General features: G+C 36.2%; 1 protein-coding gene across 1 annotated transcript; it reads left to right on the top strand.

Moving 5' to 3' along the window:
- The first annotated feature begins 344 nt into the window (after nt 1-344).
- Nucleotides 345-1,966, top strand: LOC117064849 (elongation factor 1-alpha 1-like). The gene has a single exon (XM_033178973.1). It carries the CDS (start codon nt 388-390, stop codon nt 1,765-1,767), a length of 1,380 nt encoding a protein of 459 aa, XP_033034864.1. The 5' UTR covers nt 345-387; the 3' UTR covers nt 1,768-1,966.
- The last annotated feature ends 17,730 nt before the right edge of the window (nt 1,967-19,696 follow it).

Genomic DNA, 19,696 nt, shown 5'->3' with positions numbered 1-19,696 from the left:
TAACCATTCTATTTTTACCCCTAATAATTTGTTAATTATAGCTTCTTTTCCTTTTCTTTAATGGGTACTATAGATTATAATATTCATTCTTAAATAAATAAAATCTAATATAAATTACTTTTAGTCCTTCCTTTACAATAAAACTCTCTTTCCATATATATCCTTCACTTTTGCACTATTGTTTTCATGCATTTTAACCACACACACACACACACCCCTGCATAAATTATTATTCTTATTATCCAAGTCAGTCAATATTCATCTATATGAATTTCTCCTTTGCCAGTCAGTCTTTCCTATAATTACATATTCTAGGATCATTTTCTTTCTACATAAAAGTTTGCCGCCAGAACACAGGTGTCCTGAAAACTACCCCTAAAAGCCAAAATGGGAAAGGAAAAGACTCATATCAACATTGGACACGTAGATTCGGGCAAGTCCACCACTACTGGCCATCTGATCTACAAATGCAGTGGCATCGACAAAAGAACCATTGAAAAATTTGAGAAGGAGGCTGCTGAGATGGGAAAGGGCTCCTTCAAGTATGCCTGGGTCTTGAATAAACTGAAAGCTGAGCGGGAACGTGGTATCACCATTGATATCTCCTTGTGGAAATTTGAGACCAGCAAGTACTATATGACTATCATTGGTGCCCCAGGACACAGAGACTTCATCAAAAACATGATTACAGGGAAATCTCAGGTTGACTGTGCTGTCCTGATTGTTGCTGCTGGTGTTGGTGAATTTGGAGCTGGTATCTCCAAGAATGGGCAGACCCGAGAGCATGCTCTTCTGGCTTACACACTGGGTGTGAAACAACTAATTGTTGGTGTTAACAAAATGGATTCCACTGAGCCACCCTACAGCCAGAAGAGATATGAGGAAATTGTTAAGGAAGTCAGCACTTACATTAAGAAAATTGGCTACAACCCCGACACAGTAGCATTTGTGCCAATTTCTGGTTGGAATGGTGACAACATGCTGGAGCCAAATGCTAACATGCCTTGGTTCAAGGGATGGAAGGTCACCCATAAGGATGGCAATGCCAGTGGAACCACGCTGCTTGAGGCTCTGGACTGCATCCTACCACCAACTCGTCCAAGTGACAAGCCCTTGTGCCTGCCTCTCCAGGATGTCTACAAAATTGGTGGTATTGGTACTGTTCCTGTTGGTCGAGTGGAGACTGGTGTTCTCAAACCCGGTATGGTGGTCACCTTTGCTCCAGTCAACGTTACAAGTGAAGTAAAATCTGTCGAAATGCACCATGAAGCTTTGAGTGAAGCTCTTCCTGGGGACAATGTGGGCTTCAATGTCAAGAATGTGTCTGTCAAGGATGTTCGTCGTGGCAACGTTGCTGGTGACAGCAAAAATGACCCACCAATGGAAGCAGCTGGCTTCACTGCTCAGGTGATTATCCTGAACCATCCAGGCCAAATAAGTGCTGGCTATGCCCCCGTGTTGGATTGCCACACGATTCACATTGCATGCAAGTTTGCTGAGCTGAAGGAAAAGATTGATCGCCGTTCTGGTAAAAAACTGGAAGATGGCCCTAAATTCTTGAAGTCTGGTGATGCTGCCATTGTTGATATGGTTCCTGGCAAGCCTATGTGTGTTGCAAGCTTCTCAGACTATCCACCTTTGGGTCGCTTTGCTGTTCGTGATATGAGGCAGACAGTTGCGACGGGTGTCATCAAAGCAGTGGACAAGAAGGCTGCTGGAGCTGGCAAGGTCACCAAGTCTGCCCAGAAAGCTCAGAAGGCTAAATGAATATTATCCCTAATACCTGCCACCCCACTCTTAATCAGTGGTGGAAGAATGATCTCAGAACTGTTTGTTTCTATTGGCCATTTAAGTTTAGTAATAAAAGACTGGTTAATGATAACAATGCATCATAAAACCTTCAGAAGGAAAGGAGAATGTTTTGTGGACCACTTTGGTTTTCTTTTTTGCGTGTGGCAGTTTTAAGTTATTAGTTTTTTTTTTTGTTTTTTTTGTTTTTTTTTGAGACGGAGTCTCGCTCTGTCGCCCAAGCTGGAGTGCAGTGGCCGGATCTCAGCTCACTGCAAGCTCCGCCTCCTGGGTTCACGCCATTCTCCTGCCTCAGCCTCCCGAGTAGCTGGGACTACAGGTGCCCGCCACCTCGCCCGGCTAGTTTTTTGTACTTTTTGGTAGAGACGGGGTTTCACCGTGTTAGCCAGGATGGTCTCGATCTCCTGACCTTGTGATCCGCCCGTCTCGGCCTCCCAAAGTGCTGGGATTCCAGGCTTGAGCCACCGCGCCCGGCCAGTTATTAGTTTTTAAAATCAGTACTTTTTAATGGAAACAACTTGACCAAAAATTTGTCACAGAATTTTGAGACCCATTAAAAAAGTTTAATGAAAAAAAAAAAAGGAAAAAGAAATTTTTGCTTTTTTTGTGAAGCAAAAAATTTGTGAAGTTTTGCTGCCAAAATATTCTGTTTTTGTCTGTCTAAAAATTATTTAATTCAGCTGTATTTTGTTTGTTTGCTTTTATTTTGTTTTGTTTTGTTTTGTTTTGTTTTTGAGACAGAGTCTCACTCTGTTGCCACAGCTCAATTGCAGTGGTGGGAACACAGTTCACTACAGCCTCTACCTCCTGGTCTCAAGACATCCTGCTGTTAAACCCTCTATTAAACTCTTTATTTTAGATCTTTCAATTTTCGGTTCTAGAATTCCTATGTAAATCTTTTTATAGGTGACATTTCTTTTCTTTTCTTTTTTTTGAGACGGGGTCTCACTCTGTCACCCAGGCTGGAGTGGAATGGAGCAATATCAGATCAGTGCAACCTCTGCCTCCTGAGTTCAAGCAATTCTCATAACGTAGCCTCCAGAGTAGCCAGGATTACAGGCATGTGCCTCCACGCCCTGCTCATTTTTTTTTTTTTTTTTCATTTTTAGTAGAGATGGGGTTTTACCATGTTGGCCAGGCTGGTCTCGAACTCCTGACCTCAAGTTATCCACCCGCCTCACCTCCCAAAGTGCTAGGATTATAGGCATGAGCCACCACACCCAACCTATAGATGCTATTTCTCTGGGTTAAATTCTCCATCATGTCATCTATTTTTCAATGTGTTTGTTTATTTCCTTTGATCTATTAATTATAGTTATTTTAATGTATTTTTATTAACTCCAACATTTGGACTGTGTCTTTAATTGTTTTTCTTTTGGATGTTGGCGTCTCTGGTTTTTTTTTTTTTTTTTTTTTTTTTTGAGACGGAGTCTTGCTCTGTCGCCCGGGCTGGAGTGCAGTGGCCGGATCTCAGCTCACTGCAAGCTCCGCCTCCCGGATTCCCGCCATTCTCCTGCCTCAGCCTCCCGAGTAGCTGGGACTATAGGCGCCCGCCACCTCGCCCGGCTAGTTTTTTGTATTTTTTAGTAGAGACGGGGTTTCACCGTGTTATGTATTTTAAAATTTGTAGTGTTATATGTCTCTAGGAATGGCTTACTCCTCACTTTGCTGGACAGACAGAGTAGTGGCTGATGATTAAAATACAATCAGGGTCCAAGCTGAGTTAAGGTAAGATAGTAATTTGCATAAGACTCTAGTACTTCTGATTCGCACTTACTGCTACAGCCAAGACTTCCAAGACTTTTAATCAAAAACCTGGTATATTCATCGGGGATTTTCTGGTAAGTTTCAAACTCTAATTTTAAGGACAGGACAATGGGACAGCAGAAATCTCTGATCTCCTTTTAAAAATGTTTCTGCTTACATTTTCAGTTCCTTACCTTGATCAACTTCAGAATGGGATAAATAATTTGAAGGGAAAACTGGCTGTGTGTCAGGTTAAGTTCTCCACGCATCTTTTCTCACTGAAATTTTGGCACCTTATATAGCATCAACTTTGTCTTCCCCGTTGCTAGAGGTTACTAAAAGTTCTATTCATATTCCTGTTCCCCAGAAGTTGCGTTCTGTCCAGGCAAAGCCTGAATTCTCCAACTGTTATCCTAAACCTAGGAATACCAAATAACTCCAGACAAATGGAGAAAGTCGACAGACCTTATCTCCACTCTCCCCTTTACAAAATCTTGACCTTTTAGTTCTTACTTTAGCAGCTTTCTCATGCCTTTACATAAGTGATTTTAACATTTTTTATTGAATTTTCTAGTTGCTTTCATAAGTTTTGTTTATAACTAGCTCCTTCATCCTATTCAAAAAAAGAAAACTTTTTTTGTCTTCATTTTCCATTTCTGAAATTACCTTTCCAGCCAAATGGAAAATTTACACAGGTTTGCTTGTTGTCTGTCTGCTTGTTTCTGCAACTAGGTTTTTCTGTTATTAATATTTAAATGCATAAAGATAAAGATATTTAATTATTTGAAACTACTAGAAGTAGAGCTATACTGAATATCAATATTACATATTTGACTTATAAGTCTGTTTTACAAGCATACTTATGAAATGCTTTCAATAAATAAAAGCAACTAGATGAGTTCCTAAACCGTCATTTATTCTGATGAAGTACTAAGCCATGCTGATTTTTGGACAATCAACTATTTTGGGAAGAGAATTTTAAAATGATCCAGCAACACTCTGTTAAATTTACCTTCAACCTAAATATAAAGGTTTACATTTATCTGAAAAGTGCCATGTTTTCTAATCAGGGATTATTAGAATTCATTTAGCTATTTAGGACTTTGTTTCATATTCTATGCATTCAAAGAAACCTGTTTAGACTAAGTACAGTTTCAGCTCAAAACATGCCATCACCTTGGATAAGTAATATAAAACTTCTGTACTCTGTGCAACAAAATCAATAACTTTGTAATGAGGTATTAAGTCTCCCTAGATATGAAGATGACAGAATTCTAAATATTATGTTCTTTGGTTTTATTTTCTTTCTATCAATTTACTCTAACCTGGGTTGGCTTTTGAAAATTAACAAAATTGGACTTTTTTGCAAAATAATCAGTCACCTAATAATTTATTTTAGATTTAGATTTACAAAGAGCTCATGTGTTACACATTAGCTTCTTAACATTTAAAATAAGTTATTCTCATTTGCTTTCTCATCTACTAGTTTCAGATTGGAATATATTTGCATTTGTAAAACTGCATATAAATCAGTATGTTTTACAGAGAGGAGCAGGAAAGACAATGAAAACAAATGACTTCTTTTTTCTTTTTATTAGACTTTAAGTTCTGGTATACATGTGCAGAATGTGCAAGTATGTTACATAGGTATACACTTGCCATGGTGGTTTGCTGCACCTATCAACCTGTCATCTACGTTAGGTATTTCTCATAATGCTATCCCTACCCTAGCCTCCCAGCCCCCGACAGGCCCTATGTGTGATGTTCCCCTCCCTGTGTCCATGTGTTCTTATTGTTCAACTCACACTTATGAGTGAGAACATGTGGTGTCTGGTTTTGAGTTCCTGTGTTAGTTTGCTGAGAATGATGGTTTCTAGCTTCATCCATGTCCCTGCAAAGAACATGAGCTCATCCTTTTCTATGGCTGCATAGTATTCCATGGTTTATATGTGCCACATTTTCTTTATTTAGTCTAGCATTGTTGGGCATTTGGGTTGGTTCCAAGTCTTTGCTTTTGTGAACAGTCCTGCAATAAACATACGTGTGCATGTGTCTTTATGGTAGAATGATTTATAATCCTTTGGGTACATACCCAGTAAAGGGATTGCTGGGTTAAATGGTATTTCTGGTTCTAGATCCTTGAGGGATCACCACATTGTCTTCCAAAATGGTTGAACTAATTTACACTCCCACCAACAGTGTAAAAGCATTCCTATGTTTCCACATCCTCTCCAGCATCTGTATTTTCCTGACATTTTAATTATCACCATTCTAACTGGCATGAGATGGTATCTCATTGTGGTTTTGATTTGCATTTCTCTAATGACCAGTGATGATGAGCTTTTTTTCATGTTTGTTGGCTGCATAAATGTCTTCTTTTGAGAACTGTCTGCTCATATCCTTTGCCCATTTTTTTTTATGGGATTGTTTATCTTTTTCTTGTAAATTTGTTTAAGTTCTTTGTAGATTCTGGATATTAGTCCTTTGTCAGATGGATAGATTGCAAACATTTTCTCCCATTCTATAGGTTGCCTGTTCACTCTGATGATAGTTTCTTTTGCTGTGCAAAACCTCTTTAGTTTAATTAGATCCTATTTGTCAATTTTGGCTTTGTTGCCATTATTTTTGGTGTTTTAGTCATGAAGTCTTTGTCCATGCCTATGTCCTGAATGGTATTGCCTAGGTTTTCTTCTAGGATTTTTATGGTTTTAAGTCTTATGTTTTTTAATCCATCTTGATTTGATTTTTGTATAAGGTGTAAGGAAGGGGTTCATTTTCAGTTTTCTGCCTATGGTTCACCAGCTTTCCCAACACCATTTATTAAATAAGGAATCCTCTCCCCATTGCTTGTTTTTGTCAGAGTTGTCAAAGATCAGATGGTTGTAGATATGTGGAATTATTTCTGAGGCCTCTGTTCTGTTCCATTGGTCTATATATCTGTTTAGGTAGCAGTACCATGCTGTTTTGGTTACTGTAACCTTGTAGTATAATTTGAAGTCAGGTAGTGTAATGCCTTCAGCTTTGTTCTTTTTGCTTATGATTGTCTAGGCTATACAGCCTCTTTTTTGGTTACATATGAAATTGAAAGTAGCTTTTTCTAGTTCTGTGAAGAAAGTCAATGGTAGCTTGATGGGTACAGCATTGAATCTATAAATTACTTTGTACAGTATGACCATTTTCACGATATTGAGTATTCCTATCCATGAAGCATGGAATGTTTTTTCCATTTGTTTCTGTCCTCTCTTATTTCCTTGAGCAGTGGTTTGTAGCTCTCCTTGAAGAGGTCCTTCACATCCTTTGTAAGCTGTATTCCTAGGTATTTTATTTTCTTTGTAGCAATTGTGAATGGGAGTTCACTCCTTTTTGGCTCTCTGTCTATTATTGGTGCATAGGAATGCTTGTGATTTTTGCACATTGATTTTGTATCCTGAGACCTTGCTGAATTTGCTTATCAGCTTAAGGAGATTTTGGGCTGAGATGATGGGGTTTTCTAAATATATAATCATGTCATCTGCAAACAGAGACAATTTGATTTCCTCTCTTCCTATTTGAATACCCTTTATTTCTTTCTCTTGCCTGATTGCCCTGGACAGAACTTCCAATACCATTTTGAATAGGAGTGGTGAGAGAGGGCCTCCTTGTCTTGTGCCAGTTTTCAAAGGGAATGCTTCCAGCTTTTGCCCATTCAGTATGATATTGGCTGTGGGTTTGTCACAAATAGTTCTTATTTTGAGATATGGTCCATCAATACCTAGTTTATTCAGAAGGTGGTAATAACAAACACCTCCAAGCTAAAGGAGCTTGTTCTACCCCAATGCAAGGAAGTTGAGGACCTTGAAAAAAAGGTTAGAGAGAATTTCTAACTAGAATAAGCAGTTTAGAGAAGAACATATATGACCCGATGGAGCTGTAAAACACAGCACAAGAACTTCGTGAAGCATACACAAGTATCAATAGACGAGTTGATCAAGCAGAAGAAAGAATGTCAGAGATTGAAGATCAAGTTAATGAAATACAGCATGAAGACAAGATTAGGAAAAAAAAGGACGAAAAGGAACAAACAAAGCCTCCAAAAAATATGGGACTATGTCAAAAGACCAAACCTACGTTTCATTGATGTACCTGAAAGTGATGGGGAGAATGCAACCAAGTTGACAAACACTCTTCGGGATATTATCCAGGAAAACTTCCCCAACCTAGCAAGACAGGCCAACATCCAAATCCAGGAAATACAGAGAACACCACAAAAATACTCCTCGAGAAGAGAAACCTCAAGACACATAATCATCAGATTCACCAAGGTTGAAATAAAGGAAAAATGTTAAGGGCAGCCAGAGAGAAAGGTTGGGTTACTCACAAAGGGAAATCCATCAGACTAACAGTGAATCTCTCTGCAGAAACCCTACAAGCCAGAAGTGAGTGGGGGCCAATATTCAACATTCTTAAAGAAAATAGTTTTCAACCCAGACTTTCATATCCAGCCAAACTAAGCTTCATAAGCAAAGGAGAAATAAAATCCTTTACAAACAAGCAAATGCTGACAGATTTTGTCACCATTAGGCCTGCCTTACAAGAGCTCCTGAAGGAAGCACTAAATATGGGAAGGAAAATCCTGTAGCAGCCACTGCAAAAACTTACCAAATTGTAAAGACCATCAACACTACGAAGAAACTGCATCAATAATAGGTGAAACAACCAGCTAACATCAGAATGACAGGACCAAATTCACATATAACAATATTAACCTTAAATGTAAACTGGCTCAATGCCCCGATTAAAAGATACAGACTGGCAAATTGGGTAAAGAGTCAAAACCCATCGGTGTGCTCTATTCAGGAGAACCATCTCACATTCAAAGACACACATACGCTCAAAATAAAGGGGTGGAGGAATATTTACCAAGAAAATGGAAAGAAAAAAAAACAATAAAAAAAGCAAAAACAAAAAAAAGCAGGGGTTATAATCCTAGTCTCTGATAAAATGCACTTTAATCCAACAAAGATCAAAAAAGACAAAGAAGGGCATTACATAATGGTAAAGGGATCAGTGCAACACAAAGAGCTAACTATCCTAAATATATGTGCACAGAATACAGGAGCACCCAGATTCATAAAGCAAGTTCTTAGAAACCTACAAAGAGACTTAGACTCCCACACAATAATAGTGGGAGACTTTAACACCCCACTGTCAATATTAGATCAACGAGACAAAAAATTAACAAGATATCCAGAACTTGAACTCAGCTCTGGATCAAGCAGACCTAATAGACATCTACAGAACTCTCCACCCCAAATAAACAGAATATAAATTCTTCTCAGCACCACATCGCACTTATTCTAAAATTGACCACATAATTGGAAGTCAAATACTCCTCAGCAAATGTAAAAGAATGGAAATCAAACAGTCTCTCAGACCACAGGGCAATCAAATTAGAAGTCCGGATTAAGAAACTCACCCAAAACCGCACAACTACATGGAAACTGAACAACCTGCTCCTGAATGACTACTGGGTAAATAACAAAATTAAGGCAAAAATAAATAAGTTCTTTGAAACTAATGAGAACAAAGACACAATGTACTAGAATCTCTGGGACACAGCTAAGGCAGTGTGTAGAGGGAAATTTACAGCACAACATGCCCACAGGAGAAAGCAGGAAAGATCTAAAATCGACACCCTAACATCACAATTAAAAGAACTAAAGAAGCAAGAGCAAACAAATTCAAAAGCTAGTAGAAGACAAGATATAACTAAGATGAGAGCAGAATTGAAGGATATAGAGAGACCAAAAACCCTTCAAAAAAATCAATGAATCCAGGAGCTGGTTTCTTGAGAAAATCAACAAAACTGATAGACCGCTAACCAGACTAATAAAGACAAAAGAGAGAAGAATAATAAAAATAAAAATTAGTAATTGGGATATCACCACTGATCCCACAGAAATACAAACTACCATAGAGAATACTATAAACACCTCTATGCAGATAAACTAGAAAATCTAGAAGAAATTGATACATTCCTGGACACATACACCTTCCCAAGACTAAACCAGGATGAAGTTATATCCCTGAATAGACCAATAACAAGTTCTGAAATTGAGGCAGTAATTAATAGCCTACTAACCAAAAAAAGCCCAAGACCAGACAGATTCACAGCTGAATTCCACCAGAGGTACAAAGAGGAGCTGATACCATTCCTTCTGAAAATATTCCAAATAACAGAAAAAGAGGGACTCCTCCCTAACCCATTTTATGAGGCCAGCATCATCCTGATACTAAAATCTGGCAGAGACCCAACAGTAAAAGAAAATTTCAGGCCAATATCCCTGATGAACATCGATGAGAAAATCCTCAATAAAATACTGGAAAACCGAATCCAGCAGCACATCAAAAAGCTTATCCACCACAATCAGGTTGGTTTCATCCCCAGGACTCACGGCTGGTTCAACATATGCTAATCAATAAACGTAACCCATCACACAAACATAACAAATGGCAAAAACCACATGATTATCTCAATAGATGCAGAAAAGTCCTTCAATAAAATTCAACACCCCTTCATGCTAAAAACTCTCCAAAAAACGACTTCTTATATATGTAAGCCTACTTTTCCAGTACAGCTTATAGATTGACATATTCTACCATATTTATCAAACAGACAGAAGCTTTTGTGTGACCCTCATGAGTCACAATAATATGTTTAATTAACAAGTATGTCAGAAACCATCATTTTTCTCTGAGAAGCCTTGTGTGAGTTTTCATATGAAAATAATTATCTTAATAGTGATTATTTTATTATCAGATTCAATATTAAAGAAAATAATTAAACAACCTTTAGTTCCATCATTTTTACTAGATTCAAGAATAGATATGTTGCAAAATGTCAAAAGTAGAAAATGATGAACTCCAGAAAAATTGATATGATATATCAAGACCAAATAACCATAGAGATACTTTCCAAGGCAATGGGAAAAACTGTTCTATGACCCTTGAATCTTTTTATGCACTTTAAGAATATAAAGAGCGAGAGATAGAGACAGGAGGAGTAAGAGACAGAGATAGGGCTTTGTGGGAAATACGAATAAAGAGATGTATTTGGATAGAACTCTTTCCCCACTAGAAGTCCATACTTTCACACTCTGCAGAGAAGGAGAAGTATAGCAGGTGGCCATGAGGATATGTCTCCCAGACCTCCTCCAACCATAGGAAGTGTAATTGGCCAAGCGTCCCAACAGCTGCGCTGTGTTTGTATATATGAAGGCCGCAATTCTCATGAGCTGCTCCCAGTCAGTGACTTAATGAGGCAAGGATGTTATTAAAACCCAGTCTTTTTAGGAGACATAGGACTTCTCTCATAGCAATGGCTTTAGGACTCCATCATGGCTTTGCCAAATCTCCACCTGACTACATGGCAGTCTATGACCATTATATCCAATTTTCTCTCCCACTTTCCTTCTCCCAAGGTCAGTCTGGCATCATGTCTGAAGATTTTCCCAGGCTTCCTGGCCTTCCCCATTTCCTCAACACAGGTTTTGACCTAATAAGATACCATTCTTGGAGTATCTCAGAGGAACTGGACAAACACAGGAGGCCAACTTCTAACTACAGACCTAGTGAGATGTTCAAAAGGACCACTGGGAAAACTAGGCAATATGTTCCCTGTGACTGAAGGACCTAAAACACTGGATTTGGTTCATATCTGTAAAAGTTAGAGGGTACTGTGGCCTGTGGTCTCATTCCAATAAGATAATGTGACAAAAAAAAAAAAAAAAAAAAAAGTGTGGGTTAGCTGACAGAACCTGGAGAGTGTTGCTGCAGTGAGGTCTCCCTGAAATTCCAAATTTAGCCAGTAAATGAGAGCATGTTTCTCTTGGAACAGATGTATACCACTCTGTAGAGAGCTGGCAAGGGATCATCTCGAGTCCTATAAAATTGACTCGCCAAGAGACACTAAAGATCTCATCAAAAAGAAGATAGAGCTGTACTGTTGATCCTCAGAGGCCAAAACATGGGAAAAGGAACTGCTGCAGGGAATAGTCTAGCTGCATCAAAAGCAACTGGAGCAGTGGGAGGCCCAGCAGGAACCTCTGAAGAGTCTGTGAAAGGAAGGTATACCAAAAATGAAAGCAACACTTAAAACGTCTGTGGTCAGCTCAGCAAGAGTAGTTATATTTCATTACCTGTTGTTCTAGCCTCTCTTCTCTCCAGAAACCTGGAGAAATGACATCAGTACGGAGTGGGAGAAGAAGTGAGCTTACAAAAAAAGTATACAACTGTCAAATTGTAGTTGCTTTATCTTACTGGAGGCTTCCAGGTGGAAATAGGGGAGAGGGCAAATTGAAATTTACATTGTTATTATAGGTCACATATGCTGTTTGGTGAATTAAGTAAGTACGTTCAAACAGCACAGGTAATTCAAAGACTATTAGCTAAGCATAAGCAGAAAATCCATGGAAAAACTGTCGAGCTTTTATAAAACGGTATGGGACATTTTCTACCAATTAAAAATTTCATGTCATGACTCAGGTTTATTCAACCTACTGGTCACATATATTAATCTTCATGAAGGTTAGTAGAAATATAATAAATCTATAGTTTTTAATTTGTAGACTGACATAAAAATCATATTTTAAGCCTCTTATAAGTAATTATCTCAGTTAATTTACTAATATTATTTACATAGCTTAGGAAATTATAAATTCACCATTGATATTATTGCCATGAAAATAGTTTCAATTATCCATATGTAGTACATGTAAGTATACGTTTAAGTATATTCAATTTGCTATTATAAATTGCTGGCAAATAGGCATGATCAAAAACATTAAAACTGTTTATTTTATAATAGTTTGACATTTTACTATCAAAAGAAAGCAAAATAATATAAATAAGCTGCAGTAAGATCATTATAAAAAGGGGGATATCTCTGTTGTTTAGCATAAAACGAAATAACAACATTGAAAGATTTTCTCTTGACTAGCAAAAGATGTGAATTATAGGCACTTTGAACATGTCCTTTTCTGAACAATTATGTATCTATAAACCAAAATGCAGACAATGAATACAAACTGGATCTTAATAAACAGCAAGAATCCAAGAGATGAAAAACAAACAAAAAGGCTGAAAAAAAACACTAATGATATTACATTTGCTATTAGGAGCTTTTCACGTTTGGATAACAATGGCATGATTCATGAGTTAACTAACCAAGTTTTATTTTCTTTCCATCAACAAATTAAAGCTTTGTGCTAATTTTTTATGACCTCAATCCACTAATATTGTTTTGACTCTTCATTTTCAATTTTCACCAAATCAAGATGCTGAGGCTAAAAATGAGGCATCAAATTTTTGCCTGGAAAGCTAACATAATCTTCTAATGAATAATTTATTATAAAACAAAATGTTTTCTGGTTTTCAAGCAATACTAAACATTTAAACTGTGGAAAAACTGTGTCTCCTCCTTAAATACTTTGAATTTTATAAGAATAATGGCTCTTCATGTGTACATTTTCACTACTTCAGCTTAATAATTTTACTTTGTTTACATTATAATACATGGTAAGTTATTGAGTGTTGTTATATTTGAGCATGTATATTTCTAAGGATAGCTATATTTAAGGATGGTGCACATATTAAAGAAAATTTCATTTAAAAACTACTACAGATAAATACAGATTTTTAAAGTTCCCCCATCTATATAAGTAAACTATTATGTTGAAATATGGTTAACAAGACATTTAAACCTGGTTAATACCCATTTTGGATGAATTTGAATGTTCTGACTTCTGGTGACATATACTGAATAATAGGCCAATAAATGGTTCCCCTCATCTGATTTCTAAACTTTAATTAAGGCCTCCTTTAGGAGGCTGACCCAGGAGGATCACTTGAGGCCAGAAGTTTGTGAGCAGCCTGGGCAACATAGCAAGACCCTGTCTCTACAAAAAATAACAATAAAAAGAGAAATATCACCAACACTGATCTATTTGTGTATGGGAAAACCTGGGGTAAAAGAGGGTCATAGAAAATAGAAATCATTGGCTGGGCACAGTGGCTCACGTCTATAATCCCAGCACTTAGGAGGCCGAGGCAGGTGGATCACTTGAGGTCAGGAGTTCAAGACCAGCCTGGCCCAAAATGGCAAAACCCATCTCTGCTAAAAATACATAAATTAGCTGGGCATGTTGGGGCACATTTGTAGTCTCAGCTACTTGGGAGGCTGAGGCAAGAAAATCACTTGAACCTCGGAGGCAGAGGTTGCAGTGTGCCAGGATTGCACCACTGCGCTCCAGCCTGGGTGACAGAGCCAGACTCTGTCTCAAAAAAAAAAAAAAAAAAAGAAAGAAACAAAGAAAGAAAAAAAAAAAATAGAAACCATTTACTTCATTTTTCCCTCATCCCATTGATCTAAAATGTTAGATCATTTTAGATCCAACTTTCAGTTTAGCTAGTGATCTGAGCATTCATCTCCCTCATCAAAGCAGTTGTCAATTTCTAAAAGAAAAAAATGTAATCCCAGATTTTATGCCATGGTAAAGTAAGAGAAACATTTGATGCACGCACAGAAGTCATTGTGAGAAAATTATTTTAAAAAATTATTCTAAATAGCTACGACAGATAATATCATAAGGCAAAATGTAAGCATTACAACTGCCAAAATAAAGATTAACTGAAGGTAACAATAATTTAACTAAAAAGGACTGGGTCAGAACCCTAAAACATACTAGCAAAAATGATAGACATCTAAATAATGAAAAACTTAACTCCACTAATTTCTACATTTATGAAAATTTAATAAATATTATTTATATTATACAACTGATAACTTCTATTTTCTATTTTGGAACTTATATTTACCTTAAATATTTAGATTTAACTTTATATTTACATGGATAGATTCAATGTTCATCATTTTTAAGCCTTTAATTCTAATTTTTTATAATTAATGGAGTATTTTAAGATTTGTTTTTGATTGGTTGGATTTCATTTTCAAATATATTTCCAAAGATTTACTGTTTATTTCCCTTTTTATTGCTTTCCCCACGATGCAAGCATTTCCCTTCACCCATGCATTACATTTGCTAGAATATGTATGTAATTTTTACCCTTCTCTTTTTAACTCCATTGACATGACAATTTTATATTCTGTCATTTAAATTTTACTGTCTAAAGACAACTTGATTTTTTATTTCTACAGGTTCCTTGGTTCTACCAATAGCAGTCACTCTGTGTAGCCTTGCAAAGATATTCTGTTAACATACAACAGTGCTAATACTCTGATTTTTAATTAATATAAATGGTAGTACACTATAAATATACTTCTGAACTTGCTTTATTTAAAAAATAAGAGTTCTAGTCAGCAAATGTGACACCTACTGTTTGTCTGCAATTTCACCAACACAGTTATTTTCAAACTATTTGATATCTGCCAATTAACAATTAGAAAATGGAATTTCATTATAGTTTTAATTTGTATTTTATTTATCTGATTATACATGGGGTATCTTGTAGTGTATTTAAGTGACTTCTCTTCTATTTTCTGTGAAATCTTTGCCATGTAATTTTCCCATATTCCGACAGATTATCAGTTTATTCTTTTCCTCCCTTCCTTCCTTCCTTCCTTCCTTCCTTCCTTCCTTCCTTCCTTCTTTCCTTCCTTCCCTCCCTCCCTCCCTCCCTCCCTCCTCTCTCTCTCTCTCTCTCTCTCTCTCTCCCCCTCTCTCTTTCTTTTGTTCTTTCAATGGAGTTTCACCATGTTGGCCAGACTGGCTCAAACTCCTGACTTCAGGTGATCTACCCGCCTCGGCCTCACAAAGTGCTGGGATTATAGGTGTGAGCCACCGCTCTCAGCCTTATTCTTATTTTTCTTATATGTTAACAAAAGGAAGCTGTTTTATGATAAAAGTTCCAAATGCTTTCCCTAGGATTTAAATTTTTGCCTTTTCAGGTGTCTCAATATCATTTATTGAATAACTTCTCTTTCCCTCAATGATTACATTGCCACTTTTGTCATGTATCAAACTTTAATTCATGTAGACCCTAAGATCCCCTCAAGGAAACTGTTTCTATATTCATATACCAGTGTTTACTATTAAAATGACTAATTTTATGGTATGTTTTAATACCAGTTTGATTCGTAGTTCTTATTTATCTTTTTTCAAGAATGTTTCCCAAGTTTTCTTCATTTTTTTACCTTTCACAATAAGTTATTGGGATTGTATTAAATGTCTAGACTGACTCAGAGAAAATTTTAAACTATCCTGGCTTGGTCTTCTTTTCCAAACAAAGTATGATTTTTCATATATTTAAATTTCCTTCTGTGTCCTCAGAAGCATTTTAAGGTTTTACTGACATATATGCCTACTTTGTTCTAGGTTTAATATACTTTTAAGTATGTGATCTTTTTTGTTACTATTATAAATAGAATCTGTTTTTCAATTTTTATTTTATATTCTTGCTATATGTTTCACCTTCCACTCCCCAGATTTGTACCTTATTTCTGAAAATACATAGGCAGACAGATAGATATAGAGATGGAGATATTAGTTCATCTTTTAATTTGTTTCTATTTCCATGTTCTCTTCTTGATAAATACCAGTGATTTGTATGTTGTCTTTTAATTGTTTAGCCCCAAATCACAGTCATTTTTATACCTATAAATTGTCCACTATGTTAATAGTATTTTTTCTCAAGTCTTTCCTCTATTGCTTTGTGTGACTATTTATGCTGTTATTCTAAGTATCACAGTTATCTTTTCAAAATTTTATTTCATAGATCTGTAAATTATCTCAATATTTTCTCATTCTGCTTAGTTTAATTACCTTGAGAGTGAACTGTATCTAAAATCGATTTTATTCCAACGTGTGCTAGTTATCTGTCTTCTGAAGCCGTAATTAACTTATCATTTATTCTAATACAAATTACTTAAATCTAATTCGTTTGTATGTTTGGTTTGGTTGTTACTATTGCTTGTTTACTTTTAAATACATTCTCCCTAAGCCTTCTATTTTCTCTACAAACATCATGGTAGATTCTCCTTGACTCCTCTTTCTGTTTATCGTAACATTCTCTGAATGTTCTGCTTAAAACATGAGCTTGGATATTAAATACTGACTTTTAGGTTAGTCATTAACCTTTTGAAGTACTAGGGAGGAAATTAGAAATGTGGGCTGTCTTTTACAAGAAATAGCATTCCTGTGAGGTTTCTCTCTCTGAATAAGTTCCATTGTCACTTTTGTGGTTGTGTCAGTAGAAAGGTGGTGCAAACTGTCCCATTGGTTGATGAAGTTTTTTTAAGGGTCATTTGGCTAATTTGATGAGAGGATGAGTTAGTGAGAGATTCTGTGATTCTCAGGCTTCGTGTTTAGTGTGTACACACAGCTGCCATTTGTCACCATTCATCTGCAATGGCCCCTAGGATAGTTTTCTGGGTGCCCTTCATGAAACCATCCATCTGAGCTGGGTAGGGATTTCCCACATTTCTCATGACACACATCTCCAGTTTCACTGATTTTTGCTAAATTGGAGGATGAGAAATTTTTAAGGTGACTTTATCAGAATTATTTCTACATATTTTCCTCACATAACATACTCTCTCAAAAGGCAATTGTGAATATTTATTCCAATATCTTTTTTCCAAATTTGCCCCAATTTTATTGTATTTGACCAACATTTTAAAATATATGGTATTAGTTTGAAATTTTTCCAAACTTTGTCAATGGTATAACATTACATGGAACAAAGAGTAAATGTATTGATGATGAAGCAAATCTAAACTGTAAATACGAATAATCATAAATCTTTCTTGCTTTGAAAGTACTTAATAGTACTAAAAATAGAAGAAATTAACAGAAACATTGCAATAAGAAATCTTGACACACCATCCTTAATTACTGACTGATCAAGAAAGTAATCATAAATAAGAATTTGGACTAACTTTTGCAGTTAATAAATACACATCAAACTTTACACACTATTATCTGTAATTACACCTTATCGGAACTGCATGAAACATTGATAACAATTATAGCATGATTTCTTATCACACCCTCCCCCTAAATAAGTGAACAAACTTTGGAGATAAAAAGCCAACAACTAAAGTAGTTTTACTATTGTTGTTGCTACTATAGCAGGTGCTTGTTGAATAGGAGGGTTATAAAAACAGGGCCTAAGTGATAGACAAATTAGCCCAAAGGTAACTAGCTCATCGGAGGAGAACTCCACCTAGATACCATTTTCAACTTTTGTATTCAATTTGAATTTCAACAGATTAACCATCATAACAGTTCCAAGAGTTCTTGGATCATTTATTATTTTTTTGTATTTTTATTTTAAAATATGCTATTTTGAAAAAATTACTTCAATGCTAAAATATTGATGAATGATAAAATACCTTGCTTTAGAAGATTGATGCTATATGATGTCTATTTTCCATCAGTTCTCATTTAATAGTCAGAGATTGGCCAATAGTTTTGAATAGTTACCTTAGCAGTCCATTATAATATTTATTAAATGCACTTGTTACACCAGCAAGTGGGTTGTGCTTTGCATATCTTTTCTCTGTTTATCCTTACAATTACCCTATTAAGTAGATTCTATCACCATCCCAATTTTAATACAAAGGAATCTAACACTGAGTAACTTGACTAATTGGCTACCATGTGTAGAATTATAATTTGGACCAATTTTTCTCTGAAGGTCATAGTTATACTTCTAACTTTTATGATCTATTTTTAAACTGTAATTATAAAACCTGCTTCTGTATCAATATCACTTATAGATATTTTTGTAAAAACCTCATATAGCAAAGTCACATTTTATACCTATGGAATCAGTTTCCAGAAGTAGGGCAAAGGATCTATCCTTAAAAATATGATAACAGCAACAACAACACACATGTGTGCTCACACACACACGTATTGCTGAACTGCCTCCAATGTCAAGACTTCTGTTTTAAAAGCTGTGCAACCATTTCATTATTACAGGAAACTGTGAGTTTCTTATTAATATCAATAATATTTGACGTGTTTATACTGTCGTGCTACTCTGAAAAGTTTACAAATTGCAATAGCGAAGACTCAGGATAATTGCAGGAACTTTAGGAAGTCTAATACCTTGTTCCTGCCCATTTGTATGCATTATGTATAGAGCTAACAATTTGTAAAGATTCAGCATTTTAGTTTAGATTTTCACCAACCTCAAACTGCATTAACACTTCAAAGTTCACATCCCAGATAATCCCTGTGCTCCTTTTGCACTTTTTTCAGCATGTGAGCACTTTGGCACCTTTCTAGATGTATCTGCCCATTGACTCCTGTACAATTTGCTATGATACAATTGGATAGGAGAGATCTCAGCATGTATTTAATACATTAAGGACTGAAGTTTCACTTTCTTACAGATTTCCAAGTTCTGCCTGGTTTTTCTTCTGTCCTTCAATCTCTTTTCAATTTGGAGGGCCCTTCACTCTTTAGTTTGGTCACAGCCTTGCCCTTAGGATCTAGTAAAATGCTTAACATTAGATAGCAAGTGTTTAACGTTAGATAACTCTAGTAAAATATTCAGCACTAGATTGCAAAACCCTAGTTTTTTATGTGGCTTGTAGATTTCAAGCTCCACCTTCTTCAGTCAGAATCAAGATGCACCCCCAGCTTATTTCACTCTGTGCCTGAGTCCCAGTGAGCAGGCCTTAGCCTTTTTCAAACAATTAGAATCACCTTTTATCACTTCTCCTATAACCCTTTCCCCATCTCTGACCATCCTATATATGTTTAATACTCTACATCTCTGAAATCTAAAGAATAATATGAACATATTTTCTTACCATCTATATATAGGTTAATATATATAATATTACATATTATAATATGTATGCAGTTTATACTTGCAGACTGAGGAATCACAAGCTCAGGCAGCAAAGTCAGAATATTGGAATTCAATGAACAAAGAAGGAAAAATGCCTGCCCCCCTCTGTCTGCCAATCTTGTTAACAAGATACAATACTCTGATTTTCCAGGTGACTTCCTTTTCAATGGATTTGCTGGTGATGGGTGTAATGTAGGGATACCTCTGGGACCTTAGCTTGACTGCTGTTTGCCTCCATCTTCAGCTGCTTGTTCAGGAACTGCCTTGAGTTAAATATGTT

This window comes from Trachypithecus francoisi, unplaced genomic scaffold, assembly GCF_009764315.1.
Source record: "Trachypithecus francoisi isolate TF-2019V2 unplaced genomic scaffold, Tfra_2.0 Lachesis_group2, whole genome shotgun sequence".
Taxonomy (NCBI): Eukaryota; Metazoa; Chordata; class Mammalia; order Primates; family Cercopithecidae; genus Trachypithecus; species Trachypithecus francoisi.
The sequence above is the reverse complement of the archived record's forward strand: the minus strand, read 5'-3'. Positions and strand labels throughout refer to the sequence as shown.